The sequence below is a fragment of the Schistocerca piceifrons genome, chromosome 2 (genome assembly GCF_021461385.2).
Source record: "Schistocerca piceifrons isolate TAMUIC-IGC-003096 chromosome 2, iqSchPice1.1, whole genome shotgun sequence".
Lineage (NCBI taxonomy): Eukaryota > Metazoa > Arthropoda > Insecta > Orthoptera > Acrididae > Schistocerca > Schistocerca piceifrons.
The window spans coordinates 443,290,968-443,309,542 of NC_060139.1; the positions used below are offsets into that span (position 1 = coordinate 443,290,968).

Genomic DNA, 18,575 nt, shown 5'->3' on the forward strand with positions numbered 1-18,575 from the left:
TGGTCGCAAACTTCAGGCAAGCAACAGAATGGGTCACATCTCACATAAGAACCTCGAAGACAGGAAAAATCATCTCTCATACAGAGGCACATAACCATTTAAAGTATCGTCACTTGATGGTTCGATATATCGTTCGTTACTCGATGGTTGTTACGCTTTTAAGGAAAATGTAGTGACGCAACGACTGTACTTGAAAGAATCATGAGACCTAAGATCATTGGCCAATATTTGTACATCTGCATATGTACTCTGCAAGCCACTATATGTTGCTTGACGGAAAGTACCCTGTACCATTACTAGTTATTTCCATTCATGTTCCAAACGCAAATAGAACGAGGAAAACACGGCTATCTACGTGCCTCCTTATGAGCCCTAATTTCTCATATCTTGTCCTCGTGTTTCTAACGTGACATGTATGTAGGCTGCAGTAGAATCGTTCTGCAGGCAACTTCAGATATCATTTCTTTAAATTTTCTCAGTGGCGTTGCTCGAAAATAATGTCGTCTTCCCTCCAGGGATTCCCATTTGAGTTCCCGAAGCATCTCCGCAATACTTGCATGTTGTTCTAATCTATCAATAAGGATAGAATATGGCTGAAACGTTTGTGTATTTACACAAATACCGCGTCTGAAGATCGCTACGCCACCCACAACAACAGCCGCAATGCACATCATGGTCAAAACCACTTAGTCAAACGTGTGTGATAGCTTGGAGTGAGGGACGCTTCTGGCTATGTCACCTCCTCTAGTGGACAAGACACAGTCAAATGTCATTTACTTCCGCGTCATACAACGAACGAACCATGTACCGTAATCACATTCCAAAGTTGTCGCTATCGTTCGGCGAAAGCTGAAGACGAACTCCTTGACACAAATAGTCGTGTGCAGTAAAGCAACATTTAACAACCGTACCGCAGTAACATTGAGAACAAGAACAGAACAGAAAATTATATGACTACAATATCTCTCTCACACACAATAACTATCAAGAAAGTGGCTTGAGAAACGTCTGCATATAAATGAGAGAGCCTCACCAAACTATAAGTGTTTCAGCATATGAAGCAGATTTCTTAAGGTATTATCTTCTGAGTGTGAACGTTTTGATGACGATTTAACGCTATCAAACGGTGGTTGGGTACATATCTTAAAGTAAAGTTAATGGAGCAGTACTGCATTGGTTTGCAGGACAACAAAACACCAGTCATCCCCCCCCTATATGGTTGTTTGATACAGCTTTTCACAATAGGATATTCCCTGCAAGCAGAACATGGTCTCGTCATGACTGACCCACAGTGCTGACACGCGAGGCACTCGGTAAGCCCAGGTGACAGAGCTCAGCTATGGCTCAGGTGAGACGAAGTGTCTCTGGCCACCAGCAGGCATCCGGCGAGTGTGGTGCGGGGCGGCAGTGCGGCGCGGTGCAGAGAGGTGCACAGTCACAGGAGGAGAACCTCCCCCTTCCCCCAACAGTGTTTGTGTAAATAAAGATAAAGTTGCTGCTACTACACAGCATACAGTTTGGACTTTAACTTACGATGCTGTATGATATATGTGCTCGACAAACATAAACATTTGTTTAAGCAGGGGAATTACTTAAATTGAGACAGGCAGGTTGGAATTAACCCGTGACCTTACTGTTATAGCTAGCCCTACAGGTCTCTGCAAGGAAGTTACTTCCATCTGTCCTACCCTCTTGGATTCTGACGTCATAGAGCTACGCCAGTATTCCAGCTCTGGTGTAATGTACCAAAATTCTATAGTGGTACAAATGCTCTGACAGGCTGAGCTTGATTGTGGAGTCATGGAGCTGCGCCAGTATGCCCCTGTCGCCATGTCTGATCGCTACCTTGGGTTCCACATCTCTGATTCAGACGTCATAGAGCCAGGGCCAGTATTCCAAGTCATCCGGCATGCCAGTCTTGGATTTCCCACCAATTTATGCTTAGAACAACAGCAACCGTCCTCCCATACGAAATATACTAGTGCAGTTGGGACATTTTCTTAATTTCTCGACGATATTTGAATTTCCCGCCAAACTCTGAATTCATGCCATTTTATACATATTTCGTCCGCCACTATAGCTGAGTGGTCAGCGTGACGGATTGCCGTCTTCATCATTATTTCATCCCCATCCGGCGCGCAGGTCGCCCAATGTGGCGTCGAATGTAATAATACCTGCACCAAGACGGTTGGAAATGCCCCGCAAAGGGCCTCCCGACTAATGACGCTAAACGCTCATTTCCCTTCCAGACATATGGCAATTAGCCTTTCTGAGAGGGGTGAGTATTGAGGGGATAGGGAAATCCCATAACTCATCGATGACGTCATCGGTAATGTCATCAATCATGTCAAGGATAAAACACTCTGTCCTAGTTCCCTCCTCCTTAACTTCTCTGAAGAGTTACTCACCTGAGATGAAGGCATTTGCACACCAACAGTGCCACGGCTGTTCAGTTGTTATTGTTATCCAGCATTTTATTGGTCAACCATCTGCTGCACTGTAGTCTGCCCTTCAACACTTACAATGCGAGTTAGCCAACGCTGACGATGTAATTCACACGCTGTTGGCCATTGTAATTGACTCTGGCGGTAGCAGTTATCTCTAGTTTCTACAGAAGGATTATGCGCAGTGTTCTGTGAATAATTCTGTGCATAAAATACTTTATGGTCCCTGTACTGAGATTCCGTGTTTAGCCTGTCAATTGGGCGACTGGCACTGTATTTGCCAGTACGAGCTCCAACACCATCACCTTCTCACAGTACAGTGAGTTGAGAGAAGCGCACTAGAACGCGGTATAATTAGTTTGTTAGTTAGTCACATGTTCCACAGATAATCTGAAGGATTCATCCATCGAAATGATGATAAAATCTCCAACAATACGTCAATGTCGGTGCTTATACGTTCGCATTTTTTTCATCCCGTAGTACTGAACGACAAAAAATTTACAATAGTGTGAATTATATGAAGTGTCATGCTCCATGCATCTTTCATGTCTCAACAACGGCCCATTCGGCTAAGTACAATCCACTCTAGGAACTGTTCCAATGCATTGTTTTGATAAAACAAGCGTACAGAATGGGATGTGGCTCACTTACCAGAGGAAGAGTTTGGAGATGGTGTTTGCCGTCGCCGTTGGGTTGGGGTTTGACTTATATATCTTAGCGTCCATCACTGTTGCCTTCTTTTGTTATGGTGCTGTTATGTTCTGAACGTCATCTGCGTCCGACCTGAAAGCATTTTTTCGATTGAGATATTGTTACTTCTCCATGGATTGTATTACAGTACAATGATACTGCTGTGGACAGAGCGTTGCAAGGGAGGATGAAGGGGTGATATGGAGACAAAAGGTTAAAAAAAGGATTCATTGGTGTATAAATGGCATGTCTTAACCCATAGGATGTTCTTCATTGCGCACTATTGGTGACTGTATAAGTGCTAGGGAAGTCAGAATCGGCCGGTCGGAGAGGCCGAGCGGTTCTAGGCGCTACAGTCCGGAACCGCACTCACAGAATTTCTGGTTGTGTCATTTTACTCTTTACACATCAAGAAGGTTGTGGCTGTAATCGTAACAAACCGGATGTGAGGAAAATTTTGTTCTACGAGAAAACACAATACACCATAGACATCATCGCCAATGTAATAACAAGAAGGGATTTAAAGACACATTACATATTGAATCGGCATATCGCCGATCTTCTACTGCATGTTCTCTCTGAAAACCATGAGAACAAAAGCACTCCGTCTTCAGGCCACGAGTGGCCTACCGGGACCATCCGACCGCCGTGTCATCCTCAGTGGAGGATGCGGATAGGAGGGGCGTGGGGTCAGCACACCGCTCTCCCGGTCGGTATGATGGTATTCTTGACCGAAGCCGCTGCTATTCGGTCGAGTAGCTCCTCAATTAAAACCATGAGGAGAGCCGGGAGTAAATCGAGATTGGTCTCTGAGGAAGTAGTTTAGAAGACGACAAGATTGTAGGTGAGCTACTACAACGGAAGCTTGGGTAGCAAGTTGATCGGCAGCATAGATGAGGCGTTGGTGTATGCAATCAGGAAATTTGGACTTCGCGTGTGTCACTTCAACCATGGATACCAGGACTACCTGGGCAAATTGTATAATGCCAATGAAACTCTTACAAATAAAAGAAAGGATTTCCAAGTACAAGAAAGGGAAAGTAGATCGGCAATGCTTAACAGCTAATACTGATCTTCTTTTTCCGGTGTCCTGCGCTCTCGATTGAGATAAACTATACAGGAAAAACTGTATTAAATTTAAATCGACATTAACTACAGCGGGTCTTATTGTTACCACAGTTACACCTGTCTAAAATCGCCAAGAAATTTGGGTTATAATTCAAGACTATCAGTGGAAGGAAAATCGGTATCCACACACTTGCGACAGAGGCAGGAGTCGAAACAGAAAACAGAAAAACAAAAACCGAAAGGAAGAATTCTGTCTTCAACTCCTTCGCAAACGAACACTTCCGTCAGTCAACAGCCGTATCCCTATGAGATGGATGACATAGTAATAGGTACAAATACCGTAGTCAATGTACTTAAATTTCAAAAATTTCAGTAATGATACAGGGCCCGATGTTTTTCCTGTCCTACACAGAACTAGCGAGGGAGCTATCAATATTCTTGACCCTCTTGACCATAACTTACTGCAAATTCCATGAGCAGAGAGTTTTTCTCCACGATTGGGAAATAATGCTGGTCACACGCATATGTGAGAGACGTCCAGTAATTAATGCGACACATTTTTTTCGGCGAATTTAGTTTGGAAAGATGCGGAATTTGTTGTGGGAGATCGTGGAATATTCCTGCTTCAGCCCCTATAGTTTCACGAACCTCCGACTGGTGGCGGCATTATACGTAGCCTTCAAAATGGCATCTGTAATGGAAAAAAATTTGTTCTAAGGACTATGGGACCAAACTGCTGAGGTCATCAGTCCCTAGGCTTACTTAATCCAACTTAAACTAGCTTACGCTAAGGACAACACACACACACCCATGCCCCAGGGACGACTCGAATCTCCGACGGGGGAGCCGCGTGAACCGTGGGAAGGCACCTCAGACCGCACGGCTACCCCTCGCGGCTCCGTAATGGAGGTACGTTCCAAGCAGAGAGCTGTCAGTTTGTTTTGGCAGAAATTCAGATATTCATAGGCGCTCGGAGAATGTCTGCGGAGACCTGGCCGTGAAGAAAGGCACGGCGAGTGCTTGGGCGAGGCTTCTGTCACCTTCGCAACACGGCCGCGCAGAGCTGTCCGATCTCCTGCGTCCGGCCAGTCGCACACAACTGTGACTCCTACAGTGTTGAAACGTGCGGATACTCTCATCCGAGGTGATCGACAGATGGCAATCAAGCACCTCCCTGCTCAACTGGACATCCCTGCTGGTAGTACTGACACACACGTCCACCACTCCATGGCGAGTGACCGCTGGGTTCCTAGCCGCCTAACAGAAGACCATAAAGAGCAACGAAGGAAAATCTGTGCAGAATTGCTTGCACGTTATGAGCCTGAAGGTGACAGTTTTTAGTCGAACATCGTCACAGGCTATGAAACATGGGTTTATCGCATCGAACCGAAACAAAACGTCAATCAATGGAGTGGCGCCACGCCACATCTCCTCTGAAGGAAAAATTCAAATTTGCAACCGCAGCCGGTAAAGTCATGGCGACGGTCTTCTGGAACTGTCAAGGGGGTACTCTGTTTGATGTCCTTCCTCATGGTGCAACAGTCAGCGATGAAACATATTGTGCTACCCTCAAGACACTGAAGAAACGACTTCAGCATGTTCGTCGCCACAAGAATGCAGACGAACTTCTGCTTCCCCACGACAACGGAAGACCTCACACAAGTCTACGCACACTGCAGCATCTCACGAAACTTCATTCGACTGTTCTTCCTCATGCACACTACAGCCCGGATATCGCACCTTCTGACTTCCATCTGTTTGGCCTAATGATGGATCCACTCCGCAGTATGGATGATGTGGAGGTTATTGATGCAACAAGACGTTGGCTCCAATGTCGCCCAATAGAATGGTACCAAGCGGGCATACAGACCTCCCAGTAAGGTAGCGTAAGGCCGTAGCACTGAACGGAGAACATGTTGCAAAACAGGTTTTTGTCGCCAAAAGAGTGGGGAATAACACGGTGTATTGGATGCTGAATAAGACCAAACTGCTTCCAGAAAAAAATATGTTGCATTACTCATTCAACGCCCATTGTACAACATACAATGAAATAGTGAAATAGAACACAACCAACGAACTGCTGCCATATGTTTCACATTGTACTCACATGTATGCCAAGCAGAATCCTAGGACTTACCAACATTGGGTTCGAAAACATCAACCACTCGAAACTCAGCTCTCTTTCAGGACACATTATACTCTAATTGTAATGAACAGACTTTCGAAACGCTTCAGCTTTAGTACTACGTAGACGCGTTCTAAACAGTAGGTGAAAATTGCAGTCTTTCCGACTTCAAGCTCCACAAAGGATTATCGACTAGGCCAACATACAAAATCTCGACAAAGGTTTAACAACTAGGCCAACATATAGATAAAGTTGTACATTTTACGCGATGTAAAAGAGTGGCATCTTGTGACTTCAGGATTAATGAGTCATAAATACCTTCAGGTCACGCAAATATTTGGACGTAACATTATGTAAAGAGTAAATGGAATGCCACATAAAAACATTTGTAGCTGAAAAAAATTCATTAGTAGTAGTTGTACAAAGCTGCTGTTTTTTTCTTACGAAGAACTTGTACGGCTCGTTCCTGAATAATGCTCATGTTTATGGGAACCGTAAGAAGACGGAATCACAGGAAATATTGAGCATATAGAAAAAAGAGCGTTACAAATAAACACGGGCTGCAGTGGCGAGAAAATGTAATAAAAATGCTGAAAATTGCTATTCAAAGAAAGAGAATGTACGTTTTGGAGAACGTACTTCAGGTGCCTTTTACGCCAAGAAGTTACGAATATTCTTCCACCCTCTAGGTATGGTACAGACAACCTAGGCAAATAACAGTTGCACAGAGGCATGTAACCCCACATTCTACGCACGCTCCATCGGGAAGCAGAATAGAAAGAATCTGTAGTGTTCCGAATAATAAAAACTATCCCCTGCCATACAGTTCACATTAATTCGCAGAGTATAAATGTAGATGGAAAGTCGAGGATAGACAGTATAGTTTGTCATATATTTATCTTCGCTCTTGTGGACCTTTCGTACTAGTTGTAACTTTGCAGGTATAATAGATCCACTGTAATTATCCACTAACCCAGTAACAAGACATATTCAAATTTTTCCTGTGTGTTTCTAAAAATGTTTTTATTTGAATTATTTCATGTAAATTTCATTTTATGTATAAGTGTACGATTGTATACTGCTATATTTGGAGCAACAGAAATGTGTAGAGACAAGGCAAACAGAATGATAATTTAGTACTTTATGTATAGTCTCACCCTGATCAGCGTCGGTGGTTATGTATCTTTGAATAGGGAAAGTGCTGATGTCATGGAGGGCGCGCGCATCGGAACGTATGAAAAGAAACAAAGACACAGTCTCAAGCAGAAAGCAGACGGTATAAGACGTGGTGAGCATGATCACACTGCGACATCAGAACTTCGAGTATATAATGGTCCGACTGCTGCAAATATTGCATCAAGTGAGTCGTATTTCTTCAATACAAGACCGAACAGTGCTCTCTGCTAATTATTTTGTGTATAAAGTCAATATGTGATAACTCCCGGCTGAGTGCAGCGGTTGGAAGTACACTGGCGTGTCTTCTCGTAAGGATGTGGTTAAAGTACAATGTGAGGCAACAAGAATAATAGAGCAGATATACAGGGTGAACACAAAGTTTGCCCTGAATATAACAATTTTTTACAGAATAACCGTTTGACATAATAAGCTATATTTGACTCCGTTACATAGGTTAGTGTTACTAGTTTTTTAAAGATCACTTAGGTTAGTAAACCTCAACGTGTGCTCTCTTGGTAGCTCGGAGAATGTCGAGGCGGTATTCCAGTTACCGCCAGGTGTTTCGTGACATGTGTTCTGTCACAGTACCCACAGCAGCTTGTATGCTAGCTTTCAGTTCGTCGACGTCAGTAGTTGGTGTAGCGAAGACTCTGTCCTTGACATAGTCCCAGAAAAAAAAGTCAAGAGGCGTAATGTCTGGAGAGGGGAGTTATGTCCGGATCGGTGGTTTGGAAGCAACGGTCCAACACCCTGGCGACCCTGCTCTCTAGACATTACGCCCTTTGACGTTACACCCAGGAACTTAAATGAGGTGACTGTGACAAGCAGGACACTACTAATGCCGTATCCGAACACCACGGACCGAGCGAGTTGGCGCAGTAGTTAGCATACTGTACTCGCATTCGAGAGGACGACGGTTCAAACCCGCATCCGGCCACCTTGATTTAGGTTTTCCGTGATTTCCCTAAATCGTTTCACGCAAAGGCCAGGATGGATCCTTTGAAAGGGCGCGGCCAGCTTCTTTCCCATCCCTCCTTAATCCGATGGGACTGATGACATCGCTGCTTGGTCCCCTTCCCCAAATCAGCCAGCCATCCAACTGAACACTACGGAATAGTTTTTCCTACTCATCCGCATTAACTTAAATCTTTCTACATTTAGTACTGGCTACCATTCTTACACCAACTAGAAATTTTGCCCAAGTATTATGAACCGTGAATTTACTTTCAAAACCTTTTCTTAAGAATTTACTTTATTTACTAGCGATTCATCAAGAACATTAACACATGTAATCACACTATGTGAGCGTGGAAGTAGTTGCCAATGGGTAACTGATGAAAACAAATTGAATTTTTTTAATAAATGGAAATTTATTCCTAAAAGCCCCTTTTTTTGAAACAGATTTAAAAATTATAATCAGAATGCACCCTGTAAATACCAAGTTACAATTGATTCAGAGGTAGAAATAACTCTTTTTTTTTTTTTTTTTTTTTTTTTTTTTTTTTTTTTTTTTTTTTTTTTTTTTTTTTTTTTTTTTGACAGTATGAGCTTTCGGGCTCAGAACCTTGCCGCTGCCTTTTAACACGGCCGTAGTCACGACCGCTCACAAGAACCTCTGAAGGACTACACTGGTGCAAATCTGCAACACACCAGATTACTTTAAACTAAAAATTTTAACAACTCACACAAATACATAAACTATGCACCCCGTAGGAGGGATGGAAATAGTACAAAACACACATTAAAATTATTTGCCACCGAAAGTGCAACTTGTTTTTAAAAGAACTCTCACGGTGGAAGAGTGTCAACTTTATATACTAAAATGACCATTTAAATAAAAACCCATGAAATGCAGTCTTACACAAAATGTAGGCCTGCCGGAGTAGCCGAGCGGTTCTAGGCACTACAGTTTGGAACAGCGCGACCGCTACGGCCGCAGGTTCGAATCCTGCCTCGGGCATGGATGTGTGAGATGTCCTTAGGTTAGTTAGGTTTAAGTAGTTCTATTCTAGGGGACTGATGGCCACAGCAGTTAAGTCCCATAGTGCTCAGAGCCATTTGAACCATAAAATGTACAAACATGCTCTACATTACACATATACCACCTCTCAATATGATAGGCAAGATAAAAACATATTTCAGGACTTCGGCCTTTACACCTTAAGCAATAAATTCGTTAACACCGAATCCGAAAAACATGACAGAGGCAGCTACTAACGTACGGCAAACCGACAGACAGACAGACAGACAGACAGACACTAACTGCCTAACAAATGCGGACGAGAGACAGAGGAGCAAGCTGGGGACGAGAGGCTGACCAAGAAAACAAGTAGAATTTAACAAGTAAATGAAAGAAGATATCTCCAGTCACTTAACTTCTAATAAACTGCGATTTCTGGCGAAGACCTGACGCAGCACCCCCGAAACGCTCTCCCGAACCGTCCGCTGCCAGCCGCTTCAACGGACGCAGGAAGGCGCACCGATCTCCCGTCTCACGGCGTCGCAGCTCGCACCGGCCAGTCCGATGTCGTGGGTTGACTCCTGTTGCTCTCGTGTCGGCCGCGAAGCCACTACCCGTCGCTATACGGCGCAGCCCACTGGCCTAACGTGGCGACCTCACATGCGCCGACGCTCAAGACGGACCAGTCATCTTGTGTCCCAGTGCGCGACCGACCGACCGATCGATCCAACCGCCAATGCCCGTTGCCTGAACAAACTCGAGCAGACTGGCGGCCTAACACATACTAGCACTCCGGACGACAGACAGACACTGACTGTCCCATACTGACCCGGCTGACCAACTGACCAGACTCGCCGAGACTGACAGACTGACCCCCTGCCAAGTTTTTTTTTTCTTTATTGTTATTTTTAAACCTGTTTACAGACAGGCCTGCCGCAGCATATTACGCCGCTCTTTGGCCACCGAGAAACACAAAAGATACAAATGAAGACAATGAGAGAAAAAAGACAGTGGACATATAAACGGAGACAAACACTTTTTAAATACATGGATCCGTTCACGGACGTAGAGTCCAAGATAAAATTTGTTCAGACACTTGGACACACACATAGACGAAAATTGTCACACGCGAACGTAGGTGCACAAAACGAATAACACTGAACCACTTAAGCACAAACGACGGCACACACAGAGACACGAGGCGTTGATCTCCTGCGCGCGAATGTTCACTAAGCGTGTAAGAGTCCGGGGACCCCTGCCAAGCTCATAGCGCCCCTTAAATGCACGTGAATGGGCAACTTTTTCCCCTTTCCCACCAGAGGGAGACACCAAAGCTGCGATTGCCATAGCGGCACCACCGCCAGAAATGGAAGGCGACTGCTTTACACTAGGCGCTGCGGCGCGCTACTCAAAACAGCAAATTTTACCACGGCTCATATTACTCAACGTCGACACCTTCCCGTACATCACAGCATCATCAGCAAACAATCGGTATTAGCGCCTCCAGTATCTAGAAACCTTGAAGACCGCTCAAAGCGAGCAAGACACCAGTGTCGGAAATCTGCTTAGATTTTCATTCAATACGCAATCTAATTTAAGTTTTTCCCAAGCTCATATTGATCGAGAATCTCTTGTGGGACTGGAAAAGAGCGCAGATCCCTGTGGTTTAAGAAAAGGGCAGAGATCGAATACACAGCATTACTGACCTATATGGCTGACATCTGTCTGTGTCAAAGAATCCTATGTCATATCCGAAGCTCAAATATTCTGATGTTCTTGGAGAAAATTCGGTTCTTTCAAAGAATCAGCATAGATGCAGGAAAAACCACTCGTGTGGAACACAGCTTGCTTTAATCACACACAGCACCATGAAAACTGTAGACACAGGCGAACTGGTGAATCTGTCTACCTAGATTTCCAAAGGCTTTCAATGTTGTGTCACATCGTTGGCGACTAACCAAGATCCGATGATATGGAGTATATCCGTAAACTTGTGAAGGTTCTACGAATATTTCACTGATAGAACCCAGTACGTTATACTACGCGGCGCATGTTCCACAGAAAGAAACATCGGGTGCGCCTGAGGGAAGGTAAATAGCGTCTCAAATATTCTCAGTATATACACCGTCCAATCTCAGTAATGTAACCACCAGCCAAAGGCCTGAATAAGCGCGTTTTGAAGCGCGAACCTCTACGAGACGTGCAGGAAGAGAGTCAATGACGTTCCGGGAGCTACCGGCGGGGAGTGGAGCCTTGCCGACTCCAGTGATGCGGCCAGGTGCGCTACGTTCCTCGGCTGAGGATCCATGGCGCAATCAGCTCGATCGAGATAGTCTCACAGATTCTCGATTGCATTAAATCCGGGGAGTGGGCAGGGGAGTACATCAAACTCATCCTGGTGCTCTTAGAATTACGCAAGTACAATGCGAGCAGTGTGACACACTGCAATGTCCTGCTGGTAGATGCGATCGCGTCAAGGACGAATGAACTGCACGTAGGGGTAGACATGGTTCCCAAGGATAGATGCATACTTGTGTTGATCCACTGTGCCTTCCATAATGACGAGATCACACAGGGAATGCCACGAAAATATTCCCCAGACCATAACGCTGTCTCCTCCGGTCTGGACCCCCATGCTTTCACACCGTACAACCAACGGCCATCTGTCCAATGGAGCATAAAATGTGACTGATGTGAGAAAGCCACTCAGTGGACCACCAGTTGCGGTACTGCCGTACAAATTCCAGCCTTCGTCGCCGATGAGCAGCAGTCAGCATGAACCAGGCGCCTGCAGCGGAGGCCTACATGCAGCAACGTTTGCCGGACGTCGTTGAGGAGACACTTTTGGTAGCCCCTTGGTTGATCTGGGCGCTCCGTTGCTCAACAGTTGCATCTCTATTCGCCTGTACACATCTGTGCAGCTGTCATTACCCACGTCATCCATACATGAAACGTATTCGCAGTTGCCAATAGGGACAACAATCAGTTGTGTAACGGAATGACGACAACGAAAATTTGTGCAGGACCAGGACTCAAACCCAGATTTTCCGCTTATCGCGAGCGGCCCCCTTACCATTTGTCTACCCGAGCAGGACTCACGGCCAGACCCAAACTTCCATACGTCGTCAACCACGACTGCCGCTCCAATGGAACTTCGCGTCGTAAGTCGGAATAACACAGGTACTGCAATATCGCACATTTATGGTATGCAGTGCACCACAGTTGGCCCGGCGTCGGTTTTGGATAGCGCCACTTTGTGTGCACGGTGTACTTCAACCATAGTGCCACCCGAACAGTTTCCAAACTGAGCTGCTTCCTAAATGCTTCCACCCTTGGCTCCAAAGCCATTTTGGACGTCAGGTAAATCGCATCGTTTCCGGATTGTGATGACGACGGCATGGTGTTCCGCCACCCCTCTCCGTACTTTATATACCCTTCACTGCTAGCTCTGTCTCGTGCCGTCTGTGAGTGGTTATTACACGTAGACGTCGAACATAGGCCGTGGTCACATTAACGTGACTTCACCATGTACAAAAGATTCATCTGACAGGATCAGCAGCTTTATCACATAGTTGGCTGACGATGCTGTCGTGTACAGCAAATTGTCGTAGTTCGACGATCGTAAGGAATTGCACAAAGACTTGAACAAAATTTCCACTTGTTATAATAAATACAAGCTGTATTGAAATGTGGGTAAATGCCAGATAATGTGTATAACAGGGGTAAAAACACGATACTCTCTCACTGCAAGATCAGGGGTGAACATCTTGAGCACGTAAGTGTTAATGGGTTACACTAAGAATCGATGTGAAACGAGGCAATTACGTAAAATCAGTATTAAGTAAGGCGAACGGAAGATTTAGAGCTGTTGGAAGGGTTCTGGGGAAATGTTTTGCATCTGTAAATGATAACGCTTACGAGACGCTGATGTGAGCAATTCCAGAATGTTGGTCTGGTGTTTGGATTTATTATCAAGCAGGGACGGCAACAGACATCGAAGGAATTCTGAGACGCGCTGCTGGGATATCTGGTGGGTGTAGCCCGTACGACAGTGTAACACATATGCTTAGAGAATACAAATCTCAATTCTTTGAAGCAACACGACGTAATTTATTTAGTAAGCAAGGTCATGGTCGCATATAAGTTTTTACTTTTTGTTTCAGGATGACCAGTTTCGATCTACTACAGAGATCATCATCTCCTTGGTGAGAGCAGGAATCGCTGGCGTGGAGCATGCTCGTCCATTCTAGCGTTGAGAAGGCAGTGTTCTCAACGCCAGCATGGACGAGCCTCCTCGCGCCAGCGATTCCTGCTCTCACCAAGGAATTTACAACAACTTAAATGCGACCACGACTGTGTTTACTAAATCGGTTACAATATTATTAGATCACTGTTTCCTGGAACAATGTTCGAAAAACCCTGTTGGGTAAATTCAGAGAATCTAAATTCGAAGGAGACTGTGTGACTGTCAAGCCAGTCATCGAATATATCGCGAAGAGACCATCAGAATGAGGTCTGAGAGAGTAGCGCTCCTCCAAACTGGGGCTTTCTGGGTAAGGGAGACATATACCGACATAAGATCAGGCAGGTCGCGATACCTAGAGGTGGCAATCCCACCACACGACTTAACCTGCGCAGCTCTCGACACGCTGGCGGAAGAAAGGTTATCACAGAAAACTATGAGACAAAAGATTCGGATGAAAGGAAACTATGAAGATCGGAACGAAATAAAGGACAAAATACACTCCTGGAAATTGAAATAAGAACACCGTGAATTCATTGTCCCAGGAAGGGGAAACTTTATTGACACATTCCTGGGGTCAGATACATCACATGATCACACTGACAGAACCACAGGCACATAGACACAGGCAACAGAGCATGCACAATGTCGGCACTAGTACAGTGTATATCCACCTTTCGCAGCAATGCAGGCTGCTATTCTCCCATGGAGACGATCGTAGAGATGCTGGATGTAGTCCTGTGGAACGGCTTGCCATGCCATTTCCACCTGGCGCCTCAGTTGGACCAGCGTTCGTACTGGACGTGCAGACCGCGTGAGACGACGCTTCATCCAGTCCCAAACATGCTCCATGGGGGACAGATCCGGAGATCTTGCTGGCCAGGGTAGTTGACTTACACCTTCTAGAGCACATTGGGTAGCACGGGATACATGCGGACGTGCATTGTCCTGTTGGAACAGCAAGTTCCCTTGCCGGTCTAGTAATGGTAGAACGATGGGTTCGATGACGGTTTGGATGTACCGTGCACTATTCAGTGTCCCCTCGACGATCACCAGTGGTGTACGGCCAGTGTAGGAGATCGCTCCCCACACCATGATGCCGGGTGTTGGCCCTGTGTGCCTCGGTCGTATGCAGTCCTGATTGTGGTGCTCACCTGCACGGCGCCAAACACGCATACGACCATCATTGGCACCAAGGCAGAAGCGACTCTCATCGCTGAAGACGACACGTCTCCATTCGTCCCTCCATTCACGCCTGTCGCGACACCACTGGAGGCGGGCTGCACGATGTTGGGGCGTGAGCGGAAGACGGCCTAACGGTGTGCGGGACCGTAGCCCAGCTTCATGGAGACGGTTGCGAATGGTCCTCGCCGATACCCCAGGAGCAACAGTGTCCCTAATTTGTTGGGAAGTGGCGGTGCGGTCCCCTACGGCACTGCGTAGGATCCTACGGTCTTGGCGTGCATCCGTGCGTCGCTGTGGTCCGGTCCCAGGTCGACGGGCACGTGCACCTTCCGCCGACCACTGGCGACAACATCGATGTACTGTGGAGACCTCACGCCCCACGTGTTGAGCAATTCGGCGGTACGTCCACCCGGCCTCCCGCATGCCCACTATACGCCCTCGCTCAAAGTCCGTCAACTGCACATACGGTTCACGTCCACGCTGTCGCGGCATGCTACCAGTGTTAAAGACTGCGATGGAGCTCCGTATGCCACGGCAAACTGGCTGACACTGACGGCGGCGGTGCACAAATGCTGCGCAGCTAGCGCCATTCGACGGCCAACACCGCGGTTCCTGGTGTGTCCGCTGTGCCGTGCGTGTGATCATTGCTTGTACATCCCTCTCGCAGTGTCCGGAGCAAGTATGGTGAATCTGACACACCGGTGTCAATGTGTTCTTTTTTCCATTTCCAGGAGTGTATGTGGAATCAAAGATCGTCTGAGAATGGTGATATGGATTATAAGAATTGGGACCAACGAAATAGAAGAAAAGAACATATATATATATATATATATATATATATATATATATATATATATAATAACAGAGAAGAAAAGGAACTAAAGTATCAAAATATCTAGGAGAATGCACAATGAATTATAATGGAGTCCCATAGGAAAGAACAGCATCAGCAGGAGTAGAATTTTTTGTAAAGAAATGGAAAAACGAGATACACTCATACTCATCGGTGAATAAAGGAATTGTAACAGATATAAGATAGAAAGAATGTTTTTAAAAGTCATATGTACATACTCACAAGAATACGGAAGAATGGATTCAGAAAACTTCTACGAGCTCTTCCAAGAGACCGTTCAAACCCTCAACAAAAATGGCTTTTCATTGTTGGAGGGGAATGAATGCTAGATTTGGAAACGCTCCAATTGACTATATAGGGGGAAACAATAGAGAGAACATCGTCAATAGAAATCGGAAACTATTACGAGTCTTCTTTAGTTTCAATGACCTCGAATAATGAATAAATTATTTCTGATGTAAGGAAGTACACAGAATAACTTTGGTAGAAAGAGGACAGCAGTCGATAATAGTTTACTTTTTGCCAAAACGGAAAACTGCTGTGACATTTACAAATGGGAAAGAATACAGGGGGCTGAAATAAATACAAAGGAATGTTTTTGTTACTCCCAGTGATACTGATTAAAACACAACAGACGAAGACGAAGGCTTCTAAAAACCACGAGAATAAGACATAGAAACATATTTGCTAAAAGAAAATTCCACGTAGTACCTTTACTGGGAGAGACTGAATAAAATGTCTAATAAAACAGAAGAAAGCAAAGATCTAGAGAGGAAATGGGAAAATATTAAAACTGTAAAAGAGCATGCAACTGCAGAGGCTCTAGGGTATCGAAGTCAAAGAAAGAACAATAAAGGATTGAACTACTGGAACAATGATATAGATATATTGACAAAGGGGAGGAAAGAGGCATATTTGAAATGGTTACGGAATGGGACATCTGTAAATGGAGAGGAACATAAAATATTATCAAAAGAAGCCAAAGAACTATTTCGGAAAATTATTCAAGAAACATGGGACATATTCATTACAGAAGTGGAAAACGATGTCCATGGTAGAGAGAAATTTTCTTATAAAATGATGGAGAGCGTGTACATAAATGTAAAAGATGATGCAACAATTATAAGTGATAAAGAAGATACAATGGCTGGACTACTATAAGAAACTGGGCAACAAAAGGCGTTGTAAATAAAAATCATGATGAAAATGATGTTCGCAAAGAAAAGAAAGAGACGACTAGATGAAATGGAAATGAAGGAATTAGCAGGTGCAGTTTGTAGACTGAAAAATAGAAAAACACCGAGCAATGATGGAAGCAACACAAGCCTAATGAAATATTTACGTCCCGCTTTGGTAGCCAGATTTCTCAACTGTATTAGCAGAGGCTGGAGAAATAAGAAAATTCAGGGAGACTGGAAATTAGCTATAATGATACTTGTTCACAAGAACAGAGACAGAAGTAATTGCGAAAACTATAGAGGCATTTCACTGCTAAACACGTGGTATAAAGTGTTTTCTAAAATAGTAACACAGATACTAGTAGCAGTTGTTGAAAATATTCTACTAGAAGAGCAAACGGCCTTTGGGATAGGAAGGTGGTGTGCACATGATACGTTCGCTATTAGACACATCAATGAGAAACGCAGTGTTCAGTAGGAAAACGCAGTGTTCAGTAGGAAAAAAATTCATAGACTAAGTGAAGGCTTTCGATAGAATAAACAGAGAAAAGTTATGGGAGATAATGAAAGAAAGAGGTATACATCTGCACATAATGAAGGTAGTAGAAAGCACGTAACGAGGATCACAAACCACTGTTGTAGTAAATGAACAATCCAAGACCAGGACAAATTTGGAGAAAGACAAGGATGCTGTTTGTCTGCGATTCTTTTTAATATTTATATTTATTTATTATGACGACATGCTGAGTTAAGTAAATTACGTTTTTACACTTATGACTTCAAGCAATGTTCGTAACTCCAGTCGCTTCCGCCACTATATGTTCGAAGAGCTCAATATTTTCTCATCTTACGGAGTATTGTTAAGGAGCGATCTGACACCGTGTTATCCGTAGACCAGGTAGCAAGCGACTCTTCTCGAGGTACTCTTCAATATGCCCAACTCCTCTATTCACGCAGGAACAGCTTAATTTTGATTGGCTTTTCATCTAAATGACTAATCAGAAAGTTCCTTCCAGATCATTCACGCGGTAAATCTTGCCTTATCCAATCACTAATTTGATAGTAATTGATGTCAGCAAAACTTCAAATTCTTGTATTTTGTTCAATCCAAATAAACTAAGTGCAAAATATTCTTCATATTGATAAATAAACTTATTCCACCTCTAACTTCCATTCTGGCTACTTTTATACAAAAGCAAGCCCACACCGACATACGTCACCTGAATCGTGGTTGCAAAATAACTTTCCCACGGTTCGTTTGTATAAGATTTTACGTAAAATGAAATATTAAATTTTAATGTATGTCCTACATACACTCTCTGAATCATTCTCACGCACTCACAAGGCAAAACATAACCAAATAATAATTCTGTCCAATTTTTGTATTGCGTAATGCAAAGTGACTAAAGTTTTAAAAAGATAATTCTAATTAATTGATTTTTATGCACCGATAACTTGGGAATGGCTTCAAATGATAATGAAAGTCAGTTTGTTATTGTTCCTAACTTGGTTTTAAAAAACAAGCGTAGGATTTAGGCGTTTTATGTAATTATCTTTATCTCCAGAACTATAATAAATAAAAATCTGAAATTTTGACAACTTCATTCCATTAATACAAAAGGCTGCGTACCAAATTTGAACAAAATCGGATAA

At 44.2% G+C, this 18,575-nt stretch overlaps 1 protein-coding gene across 1 annotated transcript in view; it reads right to left on the reverse strand.

Moving 5' to 3' along the window:
* The window catches only part of LOC124774916 (ATP-binding cassette sub-family C member 4-like), a 296,627-nt gene that overhangs the window by 264,511 nt on the left and 13,541 nt on the right, over nt 1–18,575 (reverse strand). Inside the window, exon 2 of the mRNA XM_047249591.1 lies at nt 3,096–3,227. Coding sequence (XP_047105547.1) covers nt 3,096–3,169 — 74 coding nt within the window. The 5' untranslated portion in view covers nt 3,170–3,227. The remainder of the gene's footprint in view (nt 1–3,095; nt 3,228–18,575) is intronic.